The sequence below is a fragment of the Trichosurus vulpecula genome, chromosome 3 (genome assembly GCF_011100635.1).
Source record: "Trichosurus vulpecula isolate mTriVul1 chromosome 3, mTriVul1.pri, whole genome shotgun sequence".
Taxonomy (NCBI): Eukaryota; Metazoa; Chordata; class Mammalia; order Diprotodontia; family Phalangeridae; genus Trichosurus; species Trichosurus vulpecula.
The window spans coordinates 156,476,722-156,503,898 of NC_050575.1; the positions used below are offsets into that span (position 1 = coordinate 156,476,722).

A 27,177-nucleotide genomic window follows, 5' to 3' on the forward strand; every position below is an offset into this window, starting at 1 on the left:
CCCTCTTCCTATTTGAGGAGGTCCACTCAAATACATGATGGACCAGTATAGTCAGGATTGTTCATAAATGTTTACCTCCCTCCCTGGTCCTTGCAGCTGAGCTCAACACCATTGCCCCCATCATCTCCAACTTCTTCTTGTGCTCCTATGCACTCATCAACTTCAGCTGCTTCCATGCCTCCATCACCAATTCTCCAGGTAGGCGCTGATAGGAAAACAGAAGCCTCCTAGTCTAACAGGACCCCTGTGTCCCAACTCTCCCTCCTCAACACCTTCTCCCCAAAGGCTGAGCTACAGCAGGAGCTCTGCACCCATGCAAAGACTAGGTCAGGCCCTTCAGGTATATCTACCCAAATGGAAGACAAGACCCTGAGGTATTCAGAGGACAGATATCCAGTGGGCAAGACCCCACATTGACAATCTGGATTCCCTGCTTCTTGACAAAATCAGAGTCCTCTTCATTCACTTCCCCCTAGGAACTGGGGCTATTACCCATCGAGTCCTGGGAGAGGGTCTGCCCACTGTCTTCTGTACCAACTGAACCTTCCTCTCTGTCCCAGGGTGGAGACCCTCCTTCCACTACTACAACAAATGGATAGCCCTGTTTGGGGCCGTCATCTCTGTGGTCATCATGTTCCTCCTCACCTGGTGGGCGGCCCTCATCGCCATTGCTGTGGTCATCTTCTTGCTACTATATGTCCTCTACAAGAAGCCAGGTGTGGAGAACTTGGTGGAATCTGGGGGGCTTTGGTTATTCATTTGTCTCTCTGCCAAGAGGAAGTTAGAGTATAACACAAGGTATTACCGCTCATGATCTCTCACATTTCTATTGCAATTTACAGTTTATAACATGACATTCACATGGCTCTTCCTGGTTATAAAATGCTTTACATAGATGGCTTCATTTTCTCTTCGTCACAGCCACATGGGGTGCGTGCTTTGCTCTCAGTCCTTCCATGACTTTCTATCTCATGGGATTCTTTTCTTCTTTTCCAAGAATCTCCCATTGAAGAGCTACGCCCATGTGCTCAAGATCTTTTTTTGATTCTCTTAGCATCTCAGGGGCACCAAGGCTGACATTGAGCTATCCGCCCCCTTTGTGTCTAACAGACAATATCCATGCTAGAAGGTCCTTAGACATCAACTGGTTTATTCCCCCCATTTTACAGTTGGGGAGACTGAGTCCATGAGGAGCTAAAAGATGTTGCTCAAACCACACAACTAGTATATGGCAGAACTAGGATTTGAATTCGGATCATAATTCATCATAGATTTAGAGACAGAAGGGACCTTAGAGGTCATTTAGTCCAAGCCCTCCATTTAAAAAGAAACTGAAACTCACTGGGACAAAATAATAGGGTCAAGATTTGAACTCAGGTCTTCTGACTTCAGATCCAGTGTTCTCTGTACTGTGCCACACTGCCTCATTTCTAAGGTTATTGTACTTTCTAGTATTCCTCATTATCCTCCTTATTTACTAACTCACCTCTCTTCCTGGTTAGATAGGTAGGCAGACATATGTATATGTACACACACATATGTATATATATAATATACATATTTGTGTGTGTGTATTTGTGATAATATATTTTACACATAAGCCACCTTTGACACCAAGCTGCAGCCTGCTGGCCCCTCTCCTGCCATCTTTCCCTTACTCATTGAATGACTGACTTTTTGCACGTGATTTCAAAGAACCCAGAGGTAGGTAGGGGAAGTATTTTAGTATCTCCATTTTACAGACAAAGAAATTGAGGCTCAGAGATCTCGAGTAATTTATCCAAGGTCATACACTACTTAGATGGCAGAAACCAGCTCTCCCCACTCCTGGTCCAGACTCCTTCGCCTTGCCACTTACAAAACCTTTTCAGGGCCACTATTTAAATTTCTCTGCCCTTCCACTAGTCTCTTCCAGGAAGCCTGAAAAAGAGGAGGACAGGGATGGTCACTCCCATGATACAAATGAGGACATTTTTAGACACCGACTGAAACCTAATGACCTGTGCAGGTGTCCAGTGGGCAGCCATGCCTGCCGCAGGGTGGGATCAAGCCAATGTTTGCTCCATTCACTGTTTTCTTTTCTTAAGCTGGCCTTGTAGATACTCCCTTGCTGGCCAATCAAAAAGACAGCTCTTTTTGCTAAGATGATGTATGCAAAGTAGTTTGTAAACCTTAAAATCCCATATCAATGTCACCTACACTGAAAGTGTGCATGTTTTAATGAAGATGTCACTGCCCCTGGAGCCAGGTGAGACCTGGGTTCAAACCGTTGTTCTTTCTCTATGCTACCTGTGTAACTAGGACAAGTCATTTAAACCCTCTGGGCCTCCCTTTTCTTATCTGAAAATGAGGAGGTTGGACCAGATGCTTTCTGAGCTCCCTTCCAGCCCTAAACCCACATTTCCGAGTCCGATACATACCAGCTGAGTGACCCTGGGCATGTCCTTTTAAATTCTCTGAGCCACAATTCCCCATCTATAAAATCGGCATAATAATATTTATACTACTTACCTAAGGCTTGTGGTAAGGAAAATGGTTTGTGGACCTTAGAGCACAATAGCTTTATTAGGAGCTGTTTCCGTTATTCACTATAGCTTGGCTTCACCTTTTGGGCTGCCAGCCAGATCTTCTGACACCGTCCCTACCTCTAAGGTGAATGTGATGTTTGGTTTCTTCTTTCAAAGCTGGAAAATTCTTCTTCCTTCCTCCCCTCCCCATTTTGTTCTCTCCCCAGAGGTGAACTGGGGCTCTTCAGTCCAGGCCGGCTCCTACAACATGGCCCTGAGCTACTCAGTAGGACTCAATGAGGTTGAAGAGCACATAAAGAATTACAGGTGAACAGGTCACTCTTTCATCCTGGTGACTAGCCATTTGACAACACACATATCCTTGCCTTGAGAACCATCAAGCAGTCAGTCAACAAATGAGTATTAAGCACTTACCTTGTGACAGACGCCATGCTAGGGGCTGAGCATGTGCAGAACATGCCGCCTCCTGAGCACTTCTGAAGTGAAATACTGACCAATGGGAAGATGATGGCACCAACGTTGAGCAAGTGCACTGATAAAAAAGAAAAGTTGAAACCACTCATAGCATTTTATAATTAATCAGTGTTTTATGATTCCTATGACTAGTCCATGAATGCTGTCCTCTGCTGCCTCATTAGAGCACAAAGTTACCCTGGCTTCCTGAAGACCACACCGAGCTCTCAGGTCCTAGCTCCTGGCAGGCTGCATGTGTCCATGGGCTGAGGACCAGCCTAGCCAAGTGCAGAGAGGCTCATGACCACACTGGCCTTAGGATGAATGCAGCTTCAAGGCCACATGTGGCCTTCTGGGTCCTTGGGTGCAGCCTTTAGACTGAGTCCAAGTTTTACAGAACAAATCCTTTTATTAAGGGGATTTGTTCTATGAAGTTTGGATTCAGTCAAAGGGCCGCACTTGAGGACCTAGAGGGCCACAAGTGGCCTTGAGGCCGCAGGTTCCCCGCCCCTGGTAGACCACGGCAACTCTCAGAAACTATGTATTCAGCTGGAGAGGGGGTAGTAGAAGTATTCACACTGACGAAATGGCAGGGCCTTGAATTTTTAAAATATTTGCATTCCTAGTGCTTAGAAGGCTCATTTTGTTGTTGTTCAGTTGCTCCAGTTGTGTCCAATTCTTTGTGACCCCATTTGGGATTTTCTTGGCAAAGATACTGGAGCGATTTGCCCTTTCCTCCTCCAGCCCATTTTATACATGAGGAAACTGAGGCAAACAGGGTTAAGTGACTTGCCCAGGGTCACACAGCTAGTAAGCATCTGAGGCTGGATTGGAAGTCAGGAAGATGAGTCTTCCTGACTTCAGGCTCAGCACTCCATCCACTGCACCACATAGCTGCCCAAGGATGCTCATAGTAGGTGCTTAATAAAGGCTTGATTGGCTGCCTGATTGTTTCCTAATAATAATGATCCTGTCCATTTGTACAATGACGTATTTTCCACAAAACTTGTATGTAATCATTTCATTTTGATTCATTCTCTTACTGTGCCTGTGATAGAGGTCAGATTTTTGCAAATGAAGAAACAGATGCAGGGCATAGAAGAGGGAGAGAGCACAGCTGGGACACAGAGATCCAACTTCAGTCTCCAAGCAGGGGCTCCATCCTTCATGACATTGACATTCTTCCTTTTTTTTTTTTTCTCAGACCCCAGTGCCTGGTTCTTACTGGGCCTCCAAATTTCCGGCCAGCCTTGGTGGACTTTGTGGGCACATTCACTAGGAACCTCAGCCTGATGATTTGTGGCCACGTGATCATTGTGAGTGTCTGCCTCCTCTTCTTCTCCAGGTTTGGTGTGGGAACAACCCCGGGATGGGATAGTCATTTGCTTGGCTGTTTTCCGCAAATCACTCCAGCCCCAGGCTGCCGGATATGAGGGACTTTCCATGCAGCACATGGGAACACACATTTATGAGGATGTCACTCTTCTGCTCAAGAAACTCTAGTGGCTCCTTATTGATTCTAGTTAAAAATATAAACTAATTTGCTTGGCATTTAAAGCCCTTCACAATCTGACTACATCCTCCATTTCTGGACTTAATGTAACATCGCTGGTTGACTTCATGTTTTTTCCTCTTTCCTGGTCACCTCTTTCTCTCCATCTTTTACTTTCTGCCCTTTCTCTCTTCCTCCTCCTTCAAAGATCTCTGCATTTGAGAGCATGGATCCAAATTCCAGCTTTGTCCTCTGTGTGACCTTCCCCACTTGGGCCTCATTTTCCCTACAATAAAATAAAGGAGGGGGAGGATGGAGGATTAGACACTCCCTAAGATCCCTTCAGACACTAAAGCCTTTTCTCTGGCCTCCTCTTCTTTCCCTTTTCTTCTCTCCTCTCTGTTCACTAGGCCTGCCAGGCCTGTGGCCTGTAGGTGGCCTGTAGGCTGTAGATGTTGCCTAGCCCTCAGCTAGTGTGGAGCTCTCCAACACAGTAGCCCCTGATTCTCTGGGGGTGGGGGGACTCTCTCTTGCACTCCCATGGCAGGGACCTCGAAAACAGAGGATGCCAGAGCTCCAGCTCATCTCCAATGGACACACAAAGTGGCTGAACAAAAGGAAGATCAAGGCTTTCTACTCAGACGTGATCGCAGAGGACTTGAGGAGTGGAGTCCAGATTCTGATTCAGGTGAAGTGATTGCCTGGGAAAAGCCCAGGGCCCAAGTGTGCCTAACCCAGGTGGACAGCTGAGGGTCTGGCCTGCTCTGAACGACCTTCTCCGCAGATTCCATAGCTACCCCTCACCGGCCCTCACAGTCTTTCCGGTGAGGAAGTTCTTCCGGGACTCTAATTTCAAGCCAGAAGGGACTTTGGAGGTCCTCAAGTCCAACCTCTTCATTCTACGGATGAGGGAACTGAGGCTCAGAGAGATTAGGTGATTTATTCAGGGTCACACAGCTAGCAAATGCCTGAGACAAATTCAAACTGCCTCTTGTCCCTGTCCCATTTAGCAATGTTTGGTTTCAGACAGCCTCCCCAAGAATTTCAGGAGAGGCAGGAAAGCTCAGTATGGGGAACAGTGGAGCTGAATGTTTGGGGAGTGAAGAGCTTGACTCTTTTTATTAGAATCAACTTTTATTGTGCCAAGCACATAGAGCTTGGTGCTGGGTGCAATTTAAAGATGAATATGACACAGATGGTCCCTGCCTTCAAGGACCTTACAGTCTAGTAGGAGAGAGAATTATCTGCCTTAATTTAGGGGAGCAGGCCAAGGATCATAGGCTTTAGAGCTGGAAGAGATCTTAGAGATCATCTAAAATCTCATTTTACAGATGAGAAAACTGAGGCTCAGAGAGAATTCAAAAGTCTTTGGGCCTGGCTCTGGGATTCATGTGTGATAACTTGTATGACTTTTTCATTATGTGCAAGGCTTACACTCATGTAAACCTGTGGCCACATCCAGAGCTTCCAGGGATTAGGAAGTGTAGGCATGGCCAACTCAGTGTTACCCAATGTGTCTCCAGTAATCCACATGTGAATGATGGAGAGCTGGCTAGATTTCTCTAGCTATTCCTTGAATACAGGGAGCCGGTCTTGGGAAGATGAAGCCCAACATTCTGGTGGTCGGATACAAAAAGAACTGGCAGTCAGCTCACCCAGCAACGGTGGAGGATTACATCGGGATCCTGCAGTGAGTTTAAGTGCCTCGGGCTTTAACTATCCCTTGGGTCTTCAGGGGAAGCAGACCCCTCTCTCCACCAGCTCTTAGATCCAGGCCATAGTAGGGAGGGAGGATGACCAGCATAGGTCAAGAGAAGATGAGAGATTCTGAAGGCTCCTTAGGCAGGGGCAGAGAAAGGGAGAAAACTCCTCCACTATCTCCCCTACTCCCACCTTGACATTAAGTCACTCTGCAGTTAAACCTCGGAGAATGGCATGTTTGACAAATGGGTCACATCTAAGATTTTAATTCAGGAGCTATCTCAGGGTTAATGCATGGATCTGTTCTCTCAACTACAACATCCAAATCATTTTCCTGCCTTAATGGCACAGGGAGCCAGGGTGGCACAGTGAGTAAAGACTATTGTGCTGGGAGCCAAGAGACCTGGATTCTTGCCCTCCCACTGTCCCTAATTAGCCGTGGGACTCTGGATCCATCACTCTCACTCAGAGCCTGTTTCCTCTGTGAAATGATCTGGCTAGACTAAGTGATTTCCAAGGCCCTTCCCAGCTCTGACACTCTAAAATTCTAGTGTAAATCGGTCTTTAGTGATGGGGCTATCCTGATCATTGATGCTTTTTGACCAGGCTCACAGACAGAGACCCGGAAACCACAGAAAGTTGGTCTCTGTCTATTGACCTTGTGAACTAAAACAAAACAAAACAAAAAAATCCTTTGATATCAACTTTTTTTTCCTCCTTGTTTTAAGAGAGGCAGTAGGGACTGGTGGAAAGAGAACAAGATTAGATGGCGAGAGACCAGAGATCTTGTTTTGATTCCTCAACTTGGGCAAGTCACTTACCTCCTCATCCTCAGTTTCCAATGCTATAAAATGGGAGTAACATATTGGCTCTGCCTACCTCACAGGGGAATGACAGGATGAAGTGTTGTGTGTGGAAGCACTTTGCAATTGGGAAGGGATAAGGACTGGCCTATGAAGTCCCAATTATCATCTCCTCCAGGAAACCTTTCCCAAACCCTCTTACTTGTAGTACCTTCCCTATGTTGACTCTTTCCTATTTACCCTGTATATACTTGGTACATAAGACGTTTGTCCATCATCTCCCTGTTAGATTGTGAGCTCCTTTAGGGCAGGGACCCCAGCGCTTAGCATAGTGCCTGGCACATAGTAGGTGCTCAATAAGTGTCTAATGATTGACTCATGTAGAGAGCTCCCAGTGAAGAACGTCTTCCACCAGTGTAGGAATAGCTCCTCTATAAGTTACGGTCTTGGAGGGTCACCCAGAGCACTGAGGGGTTAAGGAACTCATCTGGGGTCACACAGCCAGTCTGGGTCAGAGGCAGGACTTGATCCCAACCAAGGTCAGTTTTCTCTGTACTGGGCCATGCTGTCTCTTGTAGAGGATATAAATTTGAGCGAGTTAATTGCGGATAGCAGTGAGTTGGGTCTTGGACAGTCAAGGTTGTTCTGTACATACCAGGACAATTTGATAAAAATGTGGTCATCATCAAGTTGTCTTTATTAGGCATTTGCTGTGGGGTGACTGAGTGGCTCAGTGAATAGCCACCTGAAGTCAGGAAGAACTGAGTTCAAATCTTCTCTAAGACATTTTCTTAAGTATGTGACCCAGGGCAGTCACTTGCCCTCTTTGTGTCTCGATTTCCTCCTCTATAAAATAGGGATAATATTTAGCATTTATCTCTTAGGGCTGTTGTAAGGATCAACTGAGTTAACATATGTAAAGCATTTTGCAAACCTTAAGGTGCTATACAGCTGCTAGTTGTATTATGGTTGTTGCTGTTGCTATTGTGGTAGGGGACAAACCCCTGCCCTTTGAGAATTGTTAGAAAGAATATTGGACTTCGAGTCAGGGGCTGTTGTTCAGTTGCTCAGTTGTATCTGACTCTTCATGACTCCATGGGCCATATCATGTCAATACTGTCCATGAGATTTTCTTGGCAGAGAGACTGGAATGGTTTGCTATTTCCTTTTTCAGGTCATTTTGTAAATGAGGAAACTGAGGCAAACAGGGCTAAGTGACTTGCCCAGGGTCACAGAGTTAGAAAGTATCTGAGGCCAGATTGGAGCTCAGGCAGATGAGTCTGCTGACTCCAGGCCCAGCACTCTAACTGCTGTGCTTCTCACCTAGCTGTCCCCAAACCAGGATCTTTCTGACTCCAAAACCAGCACTCTTTCCACTGTACCACCCCCTCTTTTATTTCCTTTCCTCCCTCTTCAGCATCCCCTTACCTCCCAAATGTTATGGCTCCATGTTACCCCAGCTCCTCTTGTACAGAGAGGAAAGCAGATCTGATCAACTCAATCATAATAAAGCTCTGGGGACTTCCTATGTTTTTCTCCTCTCAATGACACCTGCGTTTTTGAAGAGGAGCTTAGAAATCCATTAGCTCAGCCCCGAGTAGTCTCTAGGGGGAGAATTTTCAACAGAGCAGCAGTCAGATAGGGAGGATATTTGGGAACAAGTACCCTTCTAATGATACTAGTAGGCCATCATCCATGATGCCAAGGCATAAGGCCTTCCCTGTGTATGACACTGGTCTCTAGATAATTACATTCTCAACTAGTGTTAGAAGGCTGTGCTGATTTCCTGATTCATGGAACTAAAAGTACAGACAGTGGGCAGGACTATGTTTATTCTTTTCCCAGTGATGCTTTTGATTTCAACTATGGTGTGTGTGTGATGAGGATGAGAGAAGGTCTCAACGTCTCTGAAGTGATGCAAGCCCACAGTAAGTGCTGTCCCCTGCATCTCAGCCACTCCCAGGCTACCACAGACAGTCTGTATTCAAGGATGCCTCTTTCCTCTTTCTTGTAGTCAATCCTGTATTTGACCCGGCTGAAGACCAGAAAGAAGCCAGAGCCAATGGAGCTAGACCATCTGTCAGTGGTACATATCCGTCCCCTCTAAGCTTCAGCCAACAGTGTTCTGTCAAGCTGTGGGGCAGTTAGCTGACTGGCCTGGGCCATATTCTCACATATGCTCCCTCCTTTAGAGTCATGGTTGAAAAAAGGTCACTGAAAAGGCTGGAAACAGACTTGTCTATGACATAATATATCTGGCTTTGGGACAGCCTCAGGGTGTCCCCACAGTTCCCCAGGCCTACAATAAAGTCATGCTCAAGGAGCAGAGAACGGGGGCACTTTTTGGTCTGCCAAAGGGAAAGGGGAAAGGGTTTATGGATAAGGGTGAGTGAGCCACCTGTCCCCCAGCCATAGAGTCATAGGGGAGTATGTCTCTTGTCTCATGGATGATTCATTATCTTTTTCTAGTGAACCCAGAAGTTCTGGTGGCTGAAGAACAAGCAAGCACCATATTCCAGTCTGAACAGGGCAAGAAGACCATTGATATCTACTGGCTCTTTGATGATGGAGGTCAGTTACCCCCAAAGTACCAGGAGATTTCTGAGGTATGAGTCTAAAAAGGAGCCCCTATGCCTCTCTCTTTGCCATTCCCCATCCCCTAATAGGTTGGTGGGGGGTTTTTTGCCATCTTTTAGGGCCATTTTCACCATTCCTTGACGTGATCAGTCATGAGACACAGTAGTTTCTAGCAAAAAGGGTACTGATCTGGGAATCCTGTCCTGGGAATTATCAATTGAGATTCCTGAGTCCTATTGGTTCTTCCTGTTTTGATTCGTCCAATAACATGCTATGAAATTTTGGATGGATCTCCTTCTCTGTACATCTTGGTCCTATGCTGTGAAAATAGGAACAAGTAGATGACCATAACTCTTAAGTCCTGGGACGCTGAAGATCTTGTCCATTCTCTTTCCTCTCAGAAATATGCTGATAATAAAACAACATAGAATCGTAGGATTTTGGAGATGAAAGGAACCTGCTAATCCACAAACCACCCCCATCCCTTATTTTTACAGATAAAGGAACTGAAATCTAGGGATTGAAAGTGGTGAAGTAGCTAAGATCTTTTCCAGATCTAATACTAATAATAGCTAGCATTTACATAACACTAATATTATCTCATTTGATCCTCACAACTATCCTGGGAGGCAAATGTTATTATTATCCCCATTTTACAGACAAGGAAACTGAGACAGAGGTTAATTGACTTGCCCAAGGTCACATAGCTAGTGTCTGAGGCTGGATTTGAATTCAGATCTTCCTGACTCCAAGCCCAATGCTCTATCCACTGCACTACCTACCTGCCTACATTCTATGATTCTATACTTCTATTAATTTAATTGCTCCCTGCCAAGACTGATTTAGTATCAAGACCTGAGACCAGAGCCCAGCTCTCCTGACTCTGAGGCCAATGCCTGGGGATTCCATTAATCATGTTTCTTCCTGTGACCTTGTAAGACAAACTGCAAATGCCTTTCTTTCGTTGAGGCACCTAGTCCAGTCCCTTGAACAGAGTAGTTGGTATTTCATAAAAAGTTATTGATTTAGTGATAAAATCTACATGGAATATCCACAGGAGGCAGTAAAAGCCTGTGACTCAGCAGAGGCGGGTAGGCAATGGGGCTGCTTGTGCCACCGGCTCTGATGTGCTTTTTGACTTCTCTGATATATCGTTTATTTTGGCAAGGTCTCACCCTCCTGATTCCCTACCTCCTCAGCCGAAAGAAGAGGTGGAACAAATGTAAGATCCGAGTGTTCGTTGGGGGCCAGATCAACAGGATGGATGAAGAGAGAAAGGCGTAAGTGGGTGTGGATGAAGACGTATCTCTCTTGCCATAGGCCAGTATCCTCTAAGCTTGGGGCATTCAAAGATACTTGGGGATCTGGTTATGATACTATCTGATGGAGCTGATAAATGTTCAACAATTGGCTCTCAGAAAAAAAACTATGCATCAGTTTCTTACGACTAGATAATCAACAAAACAATAAATCAAGTCCTGACCTGCAGCATTTCCCAGCTTCCAAGGTGGAAATACTCACCGAAAATTGAACAGTGGAGCTGGCCCCAGCACGTCCTTGACTGTAAGGCAGGTCAGGCTGAGGCTGTTCAAGTCGATTCAAGTCAACAAGCATTTGTTAAGCACCTACTACGTGCTGGGCACTGTGCTGAGCACTAGAGTTACAAATCAAATGGAGGAATAACATATGAACAACTCTGGATAATATGTATAAACAAGATATAGACACGATAAATTGGAGATAATTTCAGAGGCAAGGCACTAAGATTTAGGAGGGCTGGGAAAGACTTCTTGCAGAAAGTGGGGCTTTAGCTGAGACTTGAAAGCCAAGGACACCAGAAGGCAGAGATTAAGAGGGAGAGAGTTGCAGGCACAGAGAACAGCCAGAGAAAATACCTGGAGCCAAGAGATAAGAGTGTCTCATGCAAGGGACAGCAAGAGGCCAGTATCACTGCATCACCAGAGTTCTTTGATGGGAGTAAAGTAGAAAAAGACTGAAAAAATAGGAAAGGGCCAAATTACGAAGGGTTTTAAAAGCCAGAGGACTTTATATTTGATCCTCAAAGTAAAAGGGAGCCAATGAAATTTATTAAATAGGGAGTGGCATGGTCAGATCTGTGCTTTAGGAAGATGAATTTGACAGCTGAGAGGAGGATGGCCTGGGGTAGAGAGACACTCAGGGCAGAGAGGCCAATCAGAAGGTGAGGAGGCTATTGCAGTGGCAACCCAGTCACCCAAATAATCACACAGCAGGGAGTCTCACCTGGGAAGCAGTCCCACAGCAAAGACCCAAGCTCCGGTGCTCAGTGTTTGATTATTTTGAGACTCCAGTTGCTCCAATTAGAGAAACATTTGAGAAATTGTTTTTGGTTTCATATCCCCTTTTCATACTTCTGAAAACGCCAGGTGCCCAGGACAATCATATACCACCTCCACTGTGAGATAAAGGGCATAAGAAGATGGGGAGGGTGAAATTTGCTTTTAAAATCAGATCGGATATCGCATTGCTTGCCTTGTCAATGGGTAGAGGAAGGGAGGGACAGAGGGAGAGAATTTGGAACACAAAACTAGACAAAAATGAATGTTAAAATAGATAATAAATTTATTTTTAAAAAAGAAAATAAATCATATCAGAGTGGGGGCCATTCATGTGTGAGGGAGAGGGTCACACCTGGATAGAGAACTTCCTTCCCTTCTGGTAAAAAGCCAGTAAACAATGACGGGGAGGGGGTGAAGAATATAATCCTTCAGGGAAAGTGATAAGCAACTTAAACAGCTTCTCAGGGACCTGTCATTCTGGCAGTTTTCACCCTTAACCCCTATTCCCTCCTCTACCTACTATCTTCATTGGCACTCGCTAGCCTGTCTCTTCTGTAGACTGTCTGCTTGCTCTCCCCCTCTTTGTAGATAATTGTCCTTAAATGAACGAATTAAACAATGTGGAATCACCTGTGTGAATGATTTGAACGCCTTCTCTGATCCAAGGCTCCCATCCATACCTGTGCATGTAAACATATCTCCTTCCACTCTCAAGCACACAACCTCCATCCAAACCAGGACAGTGTCTTTCACAGAAATCAGCTGCACCTGTCTGGGCCTTTCCTTCCATCTGGGATGGTCTTCCTAGTCTTTCCCCTTCATCTCCAAATCTTGCCCACCCTTCAAGGCCCAGCTCAAGCTCTCCATCTCTTTTGTGATTCCTTCCTGACTCAGATAGATCCCTCCCTCCTCTAAATATCCGTACGACAAAAAGTCAGAGCCTCCTAGCCAGAAAATTGAATGTTTTCTGTTTCATGGGGAGGAGTCTCCTCTCCCCATCAAGACTTTAAGTCACTTGAGGACAGGAACTATTTCGTGGTGTCCTTCACAGTGCTGGGTACATCAGGAGCATTCAGGGAGGTAGTTCTTTAGCAACCTAAGCACCCCAAAAATCACACCGTAGGGAGGTCTCAGCTCTGAGTAAGCCCCACATCTCAAACCCCTAGATCTGTATTTAGTGTTTGCTTATCTTGAAACCCAAGTGTGTTTCTATTAAAAGAACATTAGAGAATTTTTTTTTGGTTTTGTGTCCCCTTTTGATGCTTTTGAAAATGCCAGGTGCCAAGAACAAACATTTACAACCCCTATTGTGAGATAAAGACATAAGAAGATGGGGAGGGTAAAATTTGCTCTTAAAATCACATCAGAAGAGATGCAAGGGGTTTAGAATCAGACCTACACTAACTCCTATTAGCTATGACCATGTCTCTTTCTGAAAAACTGTGAGAATAATACATGGGATAATCAAACCTGCCTCACAGGGTTCTTAGGGGAAAAGCTCTTTGTAAACTTTAACGCACTATAGAAATGAGAGTTATTTTTATTACTTGATAAGTGATTGGGAGAAAATAACAACAGTAACAAAGCTATCTTTGCCTTCCTTTCAGGATCATTTCACTTCTGAGCAAGTTCCGTCTAGGATTCCATGAAGTTCATGTCCTTCCTGACATCAATCAGAAGCCTCGGCCAGAACAGTAATTCTCTGTATTTTGGAGCTTTGGGGCTCAAGGGCATAGTGGATGTGGGTAGGGGCAACTAATTTACTTTACAGATGGTCTCAAATGGGATTCTACTGTTTTATATATGTCCCAGGAAGAGACGGTAGATCTCCCCTCAGTGGGGAGATTCAACTTCTTAGCATCCTGGACAAGTGACCAAGTAGAAGATAAAAGGTTTGACTTAGGGAAAAACTACCTAACAGAGCTATCCAAAAGAGAAATAGGCTCTCTAGTAGGATTCCTCCTTCTAGAGGTCTTCAAGCTAAGGTGGGTTGACCACTTGTTAGAAGTGTGGTACACTGGATTCTTTTTCAGGTCCTTATTGGATTAGAAGACCTCTGAGGTCCCTTCCAACTCAGCCATTTTATGATTCTGAGAGAAAAGAAGGGAAAACAAGCATCTGAAGCCACTTATTATAGTGGTGGCGGTGATGGTGAAAGGTGGTTTCTTCTGGCTTTGTGAACATTACTGCCTGGGCCCTTCTCCAAAGCACACCTGGTGGTGAGGCCTAGCAGAGGGTCTAAATCAGCGGTGCAGCCTCCAGGCCACAGGTTCCCCACCCCTGGTCTAAGTATTCATCCAGGATCTTTTGGTTTAACGAGAAAGGCACTAGATTTAGCATCAGAGAGCCTGGGTTTGATTCTTGACTTCACTACTGTACAATCTTGATCAAATCCCTTTCTTTCCCTCTCTGGGTCTTGATTTCCTCTGTTGTAAAAGGAGGACATCAACCAGATGATCTTTAAATGCCTTTTCCATCTCTAAATCTGCTGATCCTGACATGTGCCAGGTCACAGATGAGTTTCTGCCCTTCAGAAGCCTTCCTGCCAGGTTTAGCAAGCATTTATTAAACACCTACTATGGGCCAGCCACTGTGCTAAGCCCCAGGGGTGCAGACAAATGTGAAGTACTTCCCTGCCCTCAAGGACCTTACATTCTAGTGGGGGAAACAACATGAACTTAATAAATACATACAGAAAAAAAATGTATATATAATGAGCACAAAGTAATTTGAATAATGAGGGCACAAACTGGGAAGGAGGGGAAGGGTAGGAAGGACAGGAAAGCCAGGTTTTCCAAAGACAGAGTTTACCCACAAAGAAACCCTTCAGGCTGTGGGATGCTTCAAACTCCAAGACTCAGTCAATCCCTGAGCTTGCTATTAGGGCTGCCTTTGAGGGGCCAAATCTGTCCATAGAATTGAATGGCTTCCTAGGCTCACTAACTCCCAAGCTTTCTCCAGCCCTGGAGCTACTTCTTGTTATGGGATGCTCTTAGCCATCTCGGTAATGGGAGGTCCCTATCCCTATATTTCAGGGTGATCTGGCTTCATATTTATTCTTCACTTTCCCTACCAGTGCTTGGAAGCTGGAAAAAGGAGGAACTGGGTTGATTTGGTCAAGGATCATGCCCCTCTCTATGTAGTAACAAGTGTACTCCCCACATGAAGCAAGTATGAAATCAATCAGCAAGCATTTATTAAAGCACCAACTATGTGCCAAACACTGTGCTAGTATTTATTTTCACTCTTTGCTAGGAGGGCAGGGACCTATTGTCCAACCTATGAGCTCCGGAGTGAGGGAGTCTATGCTAGGTCTCCCACCGATATGTTGAATCCTTAGGGAATGAGGGGCCACCAGGCTGCTTGAGAAGGGGAGAGCTAGCCCAGGGCAGAAATAGAGGTCAAAGCTTCCATGCTGATCAGCAGTAGCATTGAGCCTGTGATTGGTTCCTGGACTTCCAGCCTGGGAAAGATAGGAGACCATGGAGAAACTGGCATTACTGACAGTCTAGATCTATACAGAAGATCTGATACACAGGAATTATTGTTGATGGGAAACTTTTCACTGTGATTCCTTTAAGTGGCACTCTACCCCCACCCCCACACCACCTTCTCTGCCCCTCCATTTAAAATAAGATTCAGTTTAGAAAACTTTGATTTAAATAGTTTTTCAGAAACGTGCCTGCTGTATAAAGCAATGCCTTCCTGTACCTACTCCCCCCTTCTACTTCCTCCTCTTCTGTATTCCTCCCACCCTTGGACACTGACCTGACAGGAAGAGGAAAGGGGTGGGGGTGGGGGGAACAAAGAAGGGAGGTAGCTGTAGTCTATTATAAAAAGCCCTAAAATTGGCACCAGAAGATGTGGGCTCAAGTCCCAGCTGAACCGTAGAAGCTGTGTAACCTTGAACAACTTAGTTCACGTCTATAAAATGAGAAGAATAATACTTGCATGGCTCATATTACAGGGTTCTTAGGAAGAGCAAATGAGACAATAAATGTAAGGTCCTTGGAGATCTCATGCCAGCTACTATCATTCAGGGAAGAAGAGGGAAGAGAAGAGTGAAAGGAACATTTCAAGATCTGTTGGGGATGGGTGAATGTGGAGGGGTGGCACTGAGTTTTCTCAGAGGCTGCTAGATGGCACAGTGATTAGAGCGCTAGACCTGGAGACAGGAGGTTGTTGTTCAGTCATTTCAGTCGTGTCTGACTCTTCATGACCCCATTTGGGGTTTTCTTGGCAAAGATACTGGAGTGGTTTCCTTCTCCAGGTCCTTTTATAGATGAGCAACAGAGACAAATAGGGTTAAGTGACTTGCCCAAGGTCACACAGCTAGTGAGTGCTTGGGGCCAGATTTGAACTCAAGAAGACTCATCTTCCTGATCCAAGTCAAGCATTTTATCCACTGCACCGTCTAGCTGCCCTAGGAATGCAAGAAGACCTGAGTTCAAATCCAGCCTCAGACACTTACTAGTTATGTGACTGTGGTCATCACTTAACTTCTATCTGCCTCAGTTTCCTAAACTGTAAAATGAGGATAATAATGGCATTTACCTTTGTAAGATTGTAAGGTTTGGATGAAATTGTAAATCACCTGGCACATTGTAAGTGTCATAGAAATGTTTGTTCTCTTTCTCTTCCCTTCCCCTCTCCTTATCACACCCCACCCCACCTCCATCCTCCTAGTACCTGGTACTCAGTAAAGGCAGAGTTTCTCATATTCCCTCTTCTGTCCTCAGCACTAAGCGGTTTGAGGACATGATTGCCCCCTTTCGGCTGAATGATGGCTTCAAGGATGAAGTTACTGTTAATGAGATGCGACGTGACTGCCCCTGGAAGATCTCAGATGAGGAGATTAATAAGAACAAAATGAAGGTATAGTTGGCAAGGACATTTCTGAATTGGTGCCCTTGGGGAAGGGGAGAGGGAAGAGGGCAAGCGTAGAATTGGGAACCTCCCCACCTTCCTGTTACCAGGGCATCTGGAGCAAATTAGCTAGACTAGTTTTATTTATAGTGTAAATCAGGCCATGCTGCCATTTTTGTTGCTCACATGGGTTGCTGACTTTCATTTGACCCCTGCATATCTTCTCTATCTCTTCTTCTCCAGGAAAAAAGATAGGATGGGGTGGAATCAAACTGAATTGAATCTTGGAGCTGAATAAGATGTTAGATATCACCTAGACCAACCCCTCATTTTACAGTGGTTCCTTAGCCCGGGGAAGAGAAAGCAATTTGCCCCAGGACCCAAAGGAAGTTAACAGCATGGCTAGGAAAAGGATTTGGGCTTCCTAGGTTCAAATCCAATGCTTTCGCTCTTTACCATGCTGCCTTCTCTACTTTTTAGTGGTTTCACTAAGATGATGGCTCGTCATCCCACCCCCACCTCCCACCCTTTGCAAATCTTCCCTCTAGACAGTTGATCAACCAGATTTATTGATTACCCTTGGTGTCCAGAGACCTTTCCTAGGTACCAGGGGAAGGGGGAAATGAGAGAAATTTTAAAAATTCTATCACTGACCAAGCTTGTAATCCCACTGGGGACTCAGGATCCCCACTCAAAATTTTTAACTGTTTAAATATACATGCAAAGCAACATGTAAGAATTGCACACTAATACATTTCACCAATCATATCAATGTTGAGTAAGGGTCAACTGGAATCAATCAGGGAAAGCTTCCTGAAGGAGGTGAGTTTGACAATTAAATTCCAAGTAGTCCTGAAACTTCTCTACCTCTCCAGGAGATCAGAGAATGCATAGTCAGTTAGACAAGCGTTTCTTAACCTTTTTTGTGTCATGGACCCCTCTGGAAATCTGGCAAAGACTACAAACCTCTTTTTAGAATGCTATATTTAAATGCACAAAATACTATAAATTATTTTCATAAAATATTTTTATGAAAATAAAATACATAAACCACAAAAACAGTTCTATTGAAATATCATTATCAAAATATTTAAAAAATTAATGGACCCCAGGTGAAGAACCTGTTATTTAAAATTAAGACAGAGACACACCTAGGTGGGCTGCTGTCCATGCCATGGGTTCTGATGGATTTTGTTCTCCCCTCAGTCCCTTCGGCAGGTGAGGCTGAACGAGGTTCTGTTGGATTACTCCCGAGATGCTGCTCTCATAGTCATGTAAGTCAAGTCTGACCAGGTTGAGAAGCTTGTCTCAAGCCAGGGAAGAAAGACTTGCCTCCCTGGCTGAAAGGCATAAAGGGCCACGTTCAGGTGGTGATTCCAATATATTGCTGGAGAGATTATCTATCCCAACTCTCATCACAGAGCACTAGAACTGGATTTGCTGATCCATAAGCCCCTCACTGGGGACTGCAGAATCACTGACTCCAGCATGTTTACTTCTTCTCCCTCTTTTCTCTTTTCACACTAGGTCAACTTCTTAAGTAGAACCTGAGGTACCCTAGTGTGTTCTAGCAGTACATCCCACTCAGGAAGAGGTACATTTTGCCGAGCCACCTCCCCTATCACTTTTTTCCTGTCTCATATTAGCTGAAAGTCAAGGACTTGCATCCAGCTCAATTGTTCTAAATCTCTTCAATTCAATTTATTTCACACATATTGCACACCCATTCTATGCAAACACTGTATTAGGTATTGAGGGAGTTGCAAAGATGAATAAGACATGGAATTTCCCTCCCTTCAAGGAGCTTCCAGTCTAGTAGGAGACATATTAAAACTACTCATAATTCAAAGCAGAATGAGATCCATAAGTGCACAAAAGCTTAAGGCACAAAGCATGATGGGAGTTTGGAGGTGGGATAAACCACTTTTAGATGGGACTGAGAGAAAGACAGGAGATGGATACGTGGGAAGATCCATCAGGACCACCAGAGTTGTCCAGTTGTACACTGCTGGCTTGAGTCCTCTGTCCTGTTTGGACAGGTGCCTCTTCTGTATTTTTTTCCCTTGAGCTAAAGTTTGGAAAGAACCATCAAGCAACACATGACCTGTATGTTTCAACAGCTGTGTGGCTCAACTTCTGAGTCATTTCTCCTTGATTCTGGGAAGGGTGGCATTAATAATTAGATAGGTGTTAATAACTACATAGAGTCAACCAGGTGTTCATACCCTATTGTTCATGTATCTGGCCTCGACTTGATTTGACCATTTATTACCTGTGACTTTAGGAGAGTTATTTAAATTCTCTGTGCTTCAGTTTCTTCATCTGTAAAACTGAATTATGTGGAATAGATAATCTGCAAGGCCCCTTCCAGTTTTAAAACCTATGACCTTATGACATCTGTTCTCTTAGAAGTGGGGAGGACATAATATTGGAAAGTATTGGGTTCTCTCAATATATGTAGCACTATTCCTGAGCTCAGAATGAAGTATAGCTCTTGGGAGGGGGTTAGGGGAATGGAGCAGGAGTATTTATCAGGCAATACAGAGGCATTGTGGGGCACAGGGCTGTAAAGGGAAGGAAACACTTTATCTGTGGCCCCTGTGATTGGAGTCAGTAACAGACCCTTGCTATCTCAGATCTTGGACCCACCCTAATGGCTCCCTAATTCAGCATATCTTTACCAAATCAGAGCTAATGAATGTGAAGTACTTTGCAAACTTCAAAGTGCTATCTACATGTCAAGGGCGTGGAGAGAAGATAGATCCTGCACTATCCCCTGGTTATTTGGTAGTGGTGGTGGTGGTGGGATCTAAGAAGAAACTAAAGCAGAATTTGAGGTGTCAAACATTTAGAACCAGAAGAAACCTTAGAGGCATCGAATCCAATCCAGATGAGGAAAATGAAGCATCTAATCCAACTCAATTTCTTGATTTTATAGATGAGAAAACTGAAAACTATGCCTAAGGTCACACAGGTACGGATAGAAGTAGGATTTGATTCAGGGCAGCTAGTTGGAACAGTGGACAGTGATTGACTTAGAGTTGGGAAGGCCTGAGTTCAAATCATGTTTCAGCCGCTCCTTAGCTATGTGACCCTGGGCAAATCACTACACCTCTGTGTGCCTCAGCTTCCTCACCTGTAAAATGGGGATGATAATTGCACCTACCTCTGAAGATTGTTGAGAGGATAAAATTAGATAATATCTGTAAAATTCTTTGTAAACCTTAAACCTCTATAAATGCTGGCTATCATTATTATTATTGCTACCAGGGCTCAGAAGAGACAGAGGTAGACTGTGTTTGGTAGAAACGTGAAGGCATGGTTAGAGAGGCTGAAGAGTTTGGTGGGAAGTAAGCCTTCTCTGTCATGGAAAAAGCACTGGATTTAGGGTCAGAAGATCTAGATTCTAATCCTAGCTCTTGCTGATTTACTATACGGCCTCCAGCAAATCATGTCACATCTGGGGGCCTCAGTTTTATCCTATATAAGGAGGTGGTTAGACTGGATGTTATCTGAGATCCCTTTCAGTTCTAAATTCTGTGAATCTATGAGCCCCAGAGAGAAACTAGGTATTTCCCCAGTAGGCTAATTAACACTGTATATTTCTTGGGGAGAGAGGGGCAAAGGTGACAGGAATACTGTGCTTCCTAGCCTCCCAGAATAGATTGTGCCCAGCCTCTTTCCTAAAAATTGCATGAAATGAATGATGAATTCTTAGTGACTACTATAAAGACATCCCTACTCCAATTTTCCTCCTGGCTACTCCATTTGGTGTGGTCCTGTGGAAATTACACCTAGGGAAACAGGCAGAGGATTTGAGGCTTAGCTACAAGTCTTTAGCAAGTCTAGAGTACATGAGTCACCCCAGAAGGAGTTTGGTCAGAGGTGGTAGGTTCACCTACATTTCAGAAACAGTGAATATCCATTTTGGGAAGAAAGCATAAGTTATGAACTGAGACAGCTATTCAGGCAGCACGTGTATGGATGTAGGTGTGCAAAAGTGTAGCCTAATGTATTTTGCTTTTACTTAATCTTGTTTGCTCTCCAAAACTGGAGCCAGTCACTCAAGCCAAGAGCCATAAATCTTTATCCCAAAGACCAATAGCCCAGAGGTCTCGAGCTCCAATCCAAGGACCTCTCTTTTTCCAGGGTCTGACTTGGAAACCCAAACAATCAATCCCAATGACTCCCTGAGCAGAGGATGTGAGTGTCCAAAAGCTAGTAGAACAAATTACTCCTGGGAGGACAGAACTCCCCATGGCAGCAGGCTCAGGAGGTCACAAAGGACAGTTGAGTCACGTAATGTAGGACTATCTTTTTGGCCATCAGCACCAGCAATGGCTGATGAACCCTTCAGCAAGAAGCTCTATGAGCCTCTCCTGCTCCTAAACAGGCCCATATAAAACTGTTTTTAGCCTTTCCTTTAAAATCTCTAGGGAGGGAAATTCCAGTTTCCCTTTGTGACTCTGGTTCATTTCCCATAAGGAATCTAATTTACCAGAGTCCAGTGACACAACTAATCAATCAGCTGGTTTTTTTGCACTTAATAGTCTTTTATTTTTTTCCAATTATATGTACAATCAACTGATGGATAAATCAACAAGCATTTATTAAGTGCCTACTATGTCCTAGGCTAAGTACTGGGGATACAAAGACAAAAGTAAAACGGCCCCTGGCTTCCAAGAGCTTATATTCTAATGGGAGACATATATACATAAATAAATAAGTATATTCAGGATGTATATGAAGTGGATACAATACAATGTTGGGAGGGAGAGTAGTAGTTGCAGGTGGGATACAGAAATGCTTCATTAGAAGGGGCTACTTGAGCTGAGTATTGAAGGATACTTGTTATTTGGGACTTCCATCATACTTTATGGTTCAAAAATAAATTCTGATCATTAGTTCATCCATTTAGTAAGAAAGGTGAATTTCCCTCTCCCTATTTTACAGGCAAGAAAACTGAGGCCCAAGGTATAATAGAGAATCTTGATTCTCAGTTCGTAAGATCTATTTCCTTAATTTTTGGAAATAACCAAGAGGAATTTTTTTCACATGGCCCTAATAAGAGACTTCAGAGCTGGGAAATTGTCCCTGAGGTTATATTTCATTGTCCCATGTCCCAAATTCTTTTCTGCTAACTATATAAGCAAGACATTCCTCCTCTCGGGGGTGAGGGGGAAGAGAGGGGAGGGAATTCCATTCTAGGGATCAGCCCCCCCTCCACTTTGGTCGCATTCCTGGGCAAGAACATAAAGATTTCCTGGCTGATGCGTGGATTGGATCCTAGGATTTCAAGATTATAGACTTAGAACTGGAAGGTGCCTCAATGGGTACATAGAACAACCCCTCACAGAAGTTCCCACTTTTGACGAAGGCAATTTCAGCCAGTTACCTGGGGTAGAGGGAAAGGAGTTATCAAAGCGATCAGAAGTTCTCTACTCACCACTGCTACATATAGCTGAAGAAATGGGGGCCCAGAGAGCCTAAATTACTTGTCTGGCACATAGTGGACCTTTAATAAATGCTCATTTGTTGGTTAATTGATTACGACCCAAGGTCACAAGGTGGCAGAGTCCAGATCTGAACCTAGCTCCTTTGTCTTCCAAATGAATTTCTATCTATATGCCTCACAAGCAAATGAAAGAAAGCAGTTTAGAAATTTGCCATCTGGCAAGAGAAGAGCATCTCCTCTTCCCCGCCTCATTTGCTGATAATTTAGAAGTACACTGCATTGGATTCAGTCTGAAGATCCGCATTCAAATTTCAGTTTCATCACTTGTGTGATCTTGGGCAAGTCACTAAATCCTTCTGTGCCTCAGTTTCTGACATCCCTTACAACTCCATAGCTACAATCCTCTGATCTCTAGCAGCTTCTGTTTCCTCATCTGTAAAATGAAGGGGTTCACCTAAGTGACCTCTAAGCTACCTTCTGGCTCTAAATCTATGCTCCCATGATGCTTCACCCTGTTGATGCCCTCTGGTCAAAGAGATGTGATCGGAGAGGATGAAGCTTATTCCAGTGAAGAATCTTTAACAACAGAATTTCAAGCATTGTGGCACCTGGGTAAGGGGAGATTTAGGGACAGAATATACAAAATATCCTGACCTGCTCAAATAACACTAGGTAGGTGGCCCCTGATTTCTTCCTCCATATTAGATCAATCCTATCTATGGCAATGCTGACATTTTCCCAAGAGCTTAAATGATTACTCTATTTTCTGGAACAATTCATCAGGGCCATGGTGCTGCTATGACATCACTGCATTAAAAAAGTTAAACCTTTGGCTGAATATTCTATATTGAAGTTAAAGGCAAGAAGGATAGTTAAAATGAAAGAAATTTTAAAACTCTACCAGCTAATAATTTCAACCATTTACCCGGGGTGGAGGGCAATTTTCCCTGGCAATTTTCAAATGGTCATCGAGAGGAATTACAGGCAAGCACAAAAGAACCAGCAGAGCAGACAGGACCTGGGTTTTCTCTCAGAAGTTAACAGCCTACCTGTAGTTTGCAGAGCACCATATGATGCTAAGTAGACAATAGACTCAGTTCTTGTGCTAAAGGGCCTTACATTTAATGTCGGGGGTGGGATGGAGCAGGGATGGGGAACCTTCACATCGAACCCTCTAGGTCCTCAAGAGTGGCCCTTTGACTGAATCCAAACTTCACAGAACAAATCCCCTTAATAAAAGGATTTGTTCTGTTCTGTAAAACCTCCTCTCAGTCAAAAGGCCAAACCCAAGGATCTAGAAGGCCACATATGGCCTTGAGGCAAGTTCCCCTCCCAGGAGGGAATGAGGAACAGGACAAACTACATAAGAACCACTGAACTGAAACATAGCCCCAGCTCATCACAGCTCTTCTGAGCTACGTATGTGGGTGCCTGGAAAGGGATGCTGAAGTGATCCCAGCAACTCGCAGTTAGGATTTATCTAGAAAGGCTTCGCAAAAGGAGGTAAGTTTTGATCATATTGTTGAAGAAGTGGGAAAGCCATGAAGAGGAGAGGGGGAGATCTTTCCAGGGATGGGCAGCAGTGTATGGGAAGGCCAATTGCCAGACTAAAAGACAAAGTAGGAAGCAGGGTACAGATAGGAAAAAGTCAATAATTCCCCTCCTGCTGCTTTCTCTTGCCTTACAGAACCTTGCCAATAGGAAGGAAGGGAAAATGCCCAAGTTCCCTATACATGGCTTGGCTGGAGATACTATCTCAGGATCTGAGACCTCCTGTCATCCTGACCAGAGGAAATCAAGAAAACGTTCTGACATTTTACTGCCAATAAGGCCAGGATTGGGCCTCAACTCTTGCTGCAACTGTCTATGTGTGGGAACTGGCTGGTCCTTTTTCTCAGGCACTGACGATTCATGGTTATACTGCAGGTTAAGCAGAGACCAATGATACCATAACAAGCAGATTTCCAACACTAACCCAACTTTATTTCCCTTAGCCAGTGGATCTCTTAGATCTCATCTTAGGTCAATGCTTCTAAACCTTTTCTGGGCCATGGACATCTTTTGTAGTCTGGTGAGCCCACAGACAAAGGAAGCAAATTATATTGAGATGTAGTCATCAAAATACAAAAACCTAAGTTCACAGACCCTGTGTCAAGACCCCCTACTTTATGGTCATCATGGATTAGGGAACCATTAGAAGGGATTGAATAAGGGGGGAAATATCTTGATCCACATTTTCTTTTTGAAGTTTTTTTTTGGTCATCATCATAAACGTGTAACTTAATTTCAGCGCTAAGCTCCTGGGTCAAAGTCACATAAGTGTTTGTTGGTATCTTTTGTAAAGTACCCTTCATTTATTCCTTTTACTTTGGCATCAGGAAAATATCATCTGGGCCACTCCCCATTACCAAAGGCTCCTAGAAGTTGGTGTTGTGTCAAGAGTGGTGGTCTTAATGTCAAGAGAACTTGGGTTCTAATCCCAAACCTGTCACTTACTACTTGAATGGACATTTAACCTCTCTTGGTTTCAGTCTCTAGACCTCTGAGGGGAGGTAGACTAGGTGACCTTTAAGAGGCCTTTCAGCTCTGGCAATTAGGTGGCGCAGTGAGTAGAGCACTGGCCCTAGAGTCAGGAGGACCTGAGTTCAAAACTAGCCTCAGACACTTGACACACTAGTGTGTGGCCTTGGGCAAGTCACTTAATCCTAATTTCCTTGTCTTTCCCCCCCCCCCCCAAAAAAGAGGCCTCTCAGTTCTACACCAATATCCTGGGCAATCCTGTGATATTTTCTCTAGTGACCTTTCATCCAATGGGTTCTCACTTGAGTTTGCTCCCTGACCTTGATTTATTTTGGGAAAACACCCCAGTTCAGCAGAGTAGCTTAATTATCTCAAAGAAAGGGGGGAAGCTGCCCGTGAAACCTTGGTGATTATCAAGAAATAGAACAGTTGGGTTAACAGGGTAAAAAGGGGAAGTAGCCTAAAAATTATGTGGCAAGATATATAAGGAGCTAATGGAAGGATATGTTGGAGGTGGGGAATGAGAAAACTGGAGGAGGTGAGAGATCTGGGGCAAGGCTGGAGTGTCCATATGGCAGAGGTGACAAAGTGGAAAGGAAGAGAAGAAAGTGGCAAGACTAAAAGCGCAATGATGACGGGAGACCAAAGCTGGCCCCAAGCAAGACTGAGTGAAAGACGAATGGGTGAAAGGGCAAAGAAGCACCACCAAACCCAAATGAATGAGAAAGGAATCAACAGCAGGGTGAGAAAGGGGTATAGTATAGGGGTCGGAGGCAGCAAAGAGGTTTGGAAAGATGAAAAGAAGCAGGTGGAGCAAAGTAAGGCCATTGAATCTGGCTCAGAGAGGCTTGGTAGAATCAGTATAGCTGCCTTCAAGCATGCATTCATCTAACACCATAGTCAAGTATATATAAGGCAAAGAATATGTGGCATACAGTAGAAAGAGCCCTGAATTGGGAGTCAGGGTGTCTGGCATCTACCAATGGCTCTGCCATTAAATAGCGGTATGATATTGGCCAAGCCACTTTTCTGTCCTTCAGTTTCCTTGTCTAAAAAATAAGGGGATTAAGCTATAAGTTCTGTCAGGGTCCTGCCAGCTCTAAGATTTCATAATTCTGTAATCTAATCAAATAATAAAAAAGGCAGCATGGGATAGGGCTTAGCGTCTGGAAGATCTGGGTTCAAGTCCTACTTTGGGCACATACTAGCTATGTGATCATGACCAAATCCCTCAACCCCTCAATGTCCAAGGTTCATCTCTAAGGCATCAGTTCTCAAACTTTCAGGTCTCAGGGCCCCTTTACACTTTTTAAAATTATTGAGGACCCCCAGAGAGTTTTTGTTTATGTGAGCTATACCTATTGGTATTTACTTTATTAGAAATTAAAATACCTTAGTGCTATTATTAAGACAGTTTTGACTTCAAATACTCCCTGTAAATGTGTTGGGGACCCCAAAGGATCCCTGCACCACACTCTGAGAACCACTACTGTAAGGATATGCTAAAAAAAAAAGTTGCCACTCTACATCACTGGAGGAAATTCCCACACTGGGAATCCCCTTCCTCAGGTAAAGTCCAGATGTTAATCACAAAAGATATAATGAGGCTGAATCATTTAGTTGACTATATTAGTGAATTAGTTGATGTATCCAGACAACATGAAAAAGAAGTAGGGTGATATGATTAGGGCCAAGTATGAGCCTAAGCCCCAAATCCCTTCCAGCTTTAGATAATGATCCTGTAATCCTCCCTCCTTCTTACCTGCTCAGTGAGAGAATAAGAAATTTGGCAAGACAGACTAATGGTGTAGAAACTGCATGATTACCACCATAGCACCTGCCCTGTGGAGGCACTCAGCTGTGCAGAGTCAGATCTCCCCTATCTGAGTTGAGGACTTGAATTACATTAATTAGATCCAGCCAGGGCCTCTTACTGCACAGGTCAACATTGTCTGAGAATGTAGATTCTGTTATAAAATCCCAGTGGCCTCATAGGAAAGAACCATGCAGCACCAGCTGCTGGGTTTTGTGGGTCTCCTAGGAAGGAATTTCAGAGAGACAGGGGCAAGAACCAGCAGATGTGGAAGCTGTCCTCATTCTTCCTCTGAACAGTTCCAAACCTTTCTGAGCTTCCACAAGGTTACTCGTGAAGCTGGATTTGAATCACAGCTCTACCACTTACTATCTGTGATCTTGGAAAAAGTATTTAGCCTCCCTGGGTCTCGGATTCCTCATGTTTAAAATGAGGGCATTGGCCTCAGAAGTTCCTTCCAGTTCTAAATTTATAATCTTATGATCTATGATTTTGTTGGTAGATGACCCCTCCTTTGTGAGTAGGCATGGAGAACGTACATAGCCATCATTCTGTAAGGACAGGAGTTCTCATTTAGTTCATTTCGTTGCTTAAGAATAGGGTAGGAGTAAACATAGTGAGCAGAGGATACCCCTTTAGAACAGGAAAGGT

At 44.2% G+C, this 27,177-nt stretch overlaps 1 protein-coding gene across 3 annotated transcripts in view; it reads left to right on the top strand.

Moving 5' to 3' along the window:
- The window catches only part of SLC12A3 (solute carrier family 12 member 3), a 45,380-nt gene extending 20,894 nt beyond the window's left edge, over positions 1-24,486 (top strand). For 2 of the 3 annotated variants that reach the window (XM_036750934.1, XM_036750935.1), the window contains exons 13-26: positions 97-198; positions 561-716; positions 2,735-2,834; positions 4,186-4,297; positions 5,021-5,161; positions 6,057-6,163; positions 8,823-8,905; positions 8,992-9,069; positions 9,447-9,548; positions 10,723-10,834; positions 13,480-13,566; positions 16,612-16,747; positions 17,945-18,012; positions 23,881-24,486. In XM_036750934.1, the coding sequence (XP_036606829.1) occupies positions 97-198; positions 561-716; positions 2,735-2,834; positions 4,186-4,297; positions 5,021-5,161; positions 6,057-6,163; positions 8,823-8,905; positions 8,992-9,069; positions 9,447-9,548; positions 10,723-10,834; positions 13,480-13,566; positions 16,612-16,747; positions 17,945-18,012; positions 23,881-24,022 (1,526 nt within the window). In that variant the 3' untranslated portion in view covers positions 24,023-24,486. The remainder of the gene's footprint in view (positions 1-96; positions 199-560; positions 717-2,734; positions 2,835-4,185; positions 4,298-5,020; positions 5,162-6,056; positions 6,164-8,822; positions 8,906-8,991; positions 9,070-9,446; positions 9,549-10,722; positions 10,835-13,479; positions 13,567-16,611; positions 16,748-17,944; positions 18,013-23,880) is intronic. The other variant, XM_036750936.1, reaches the window with a different exon arrangement.
- The last annotated feature ends 2,691 nt before the right edge of the window (positions 24,487-27,177 follow it).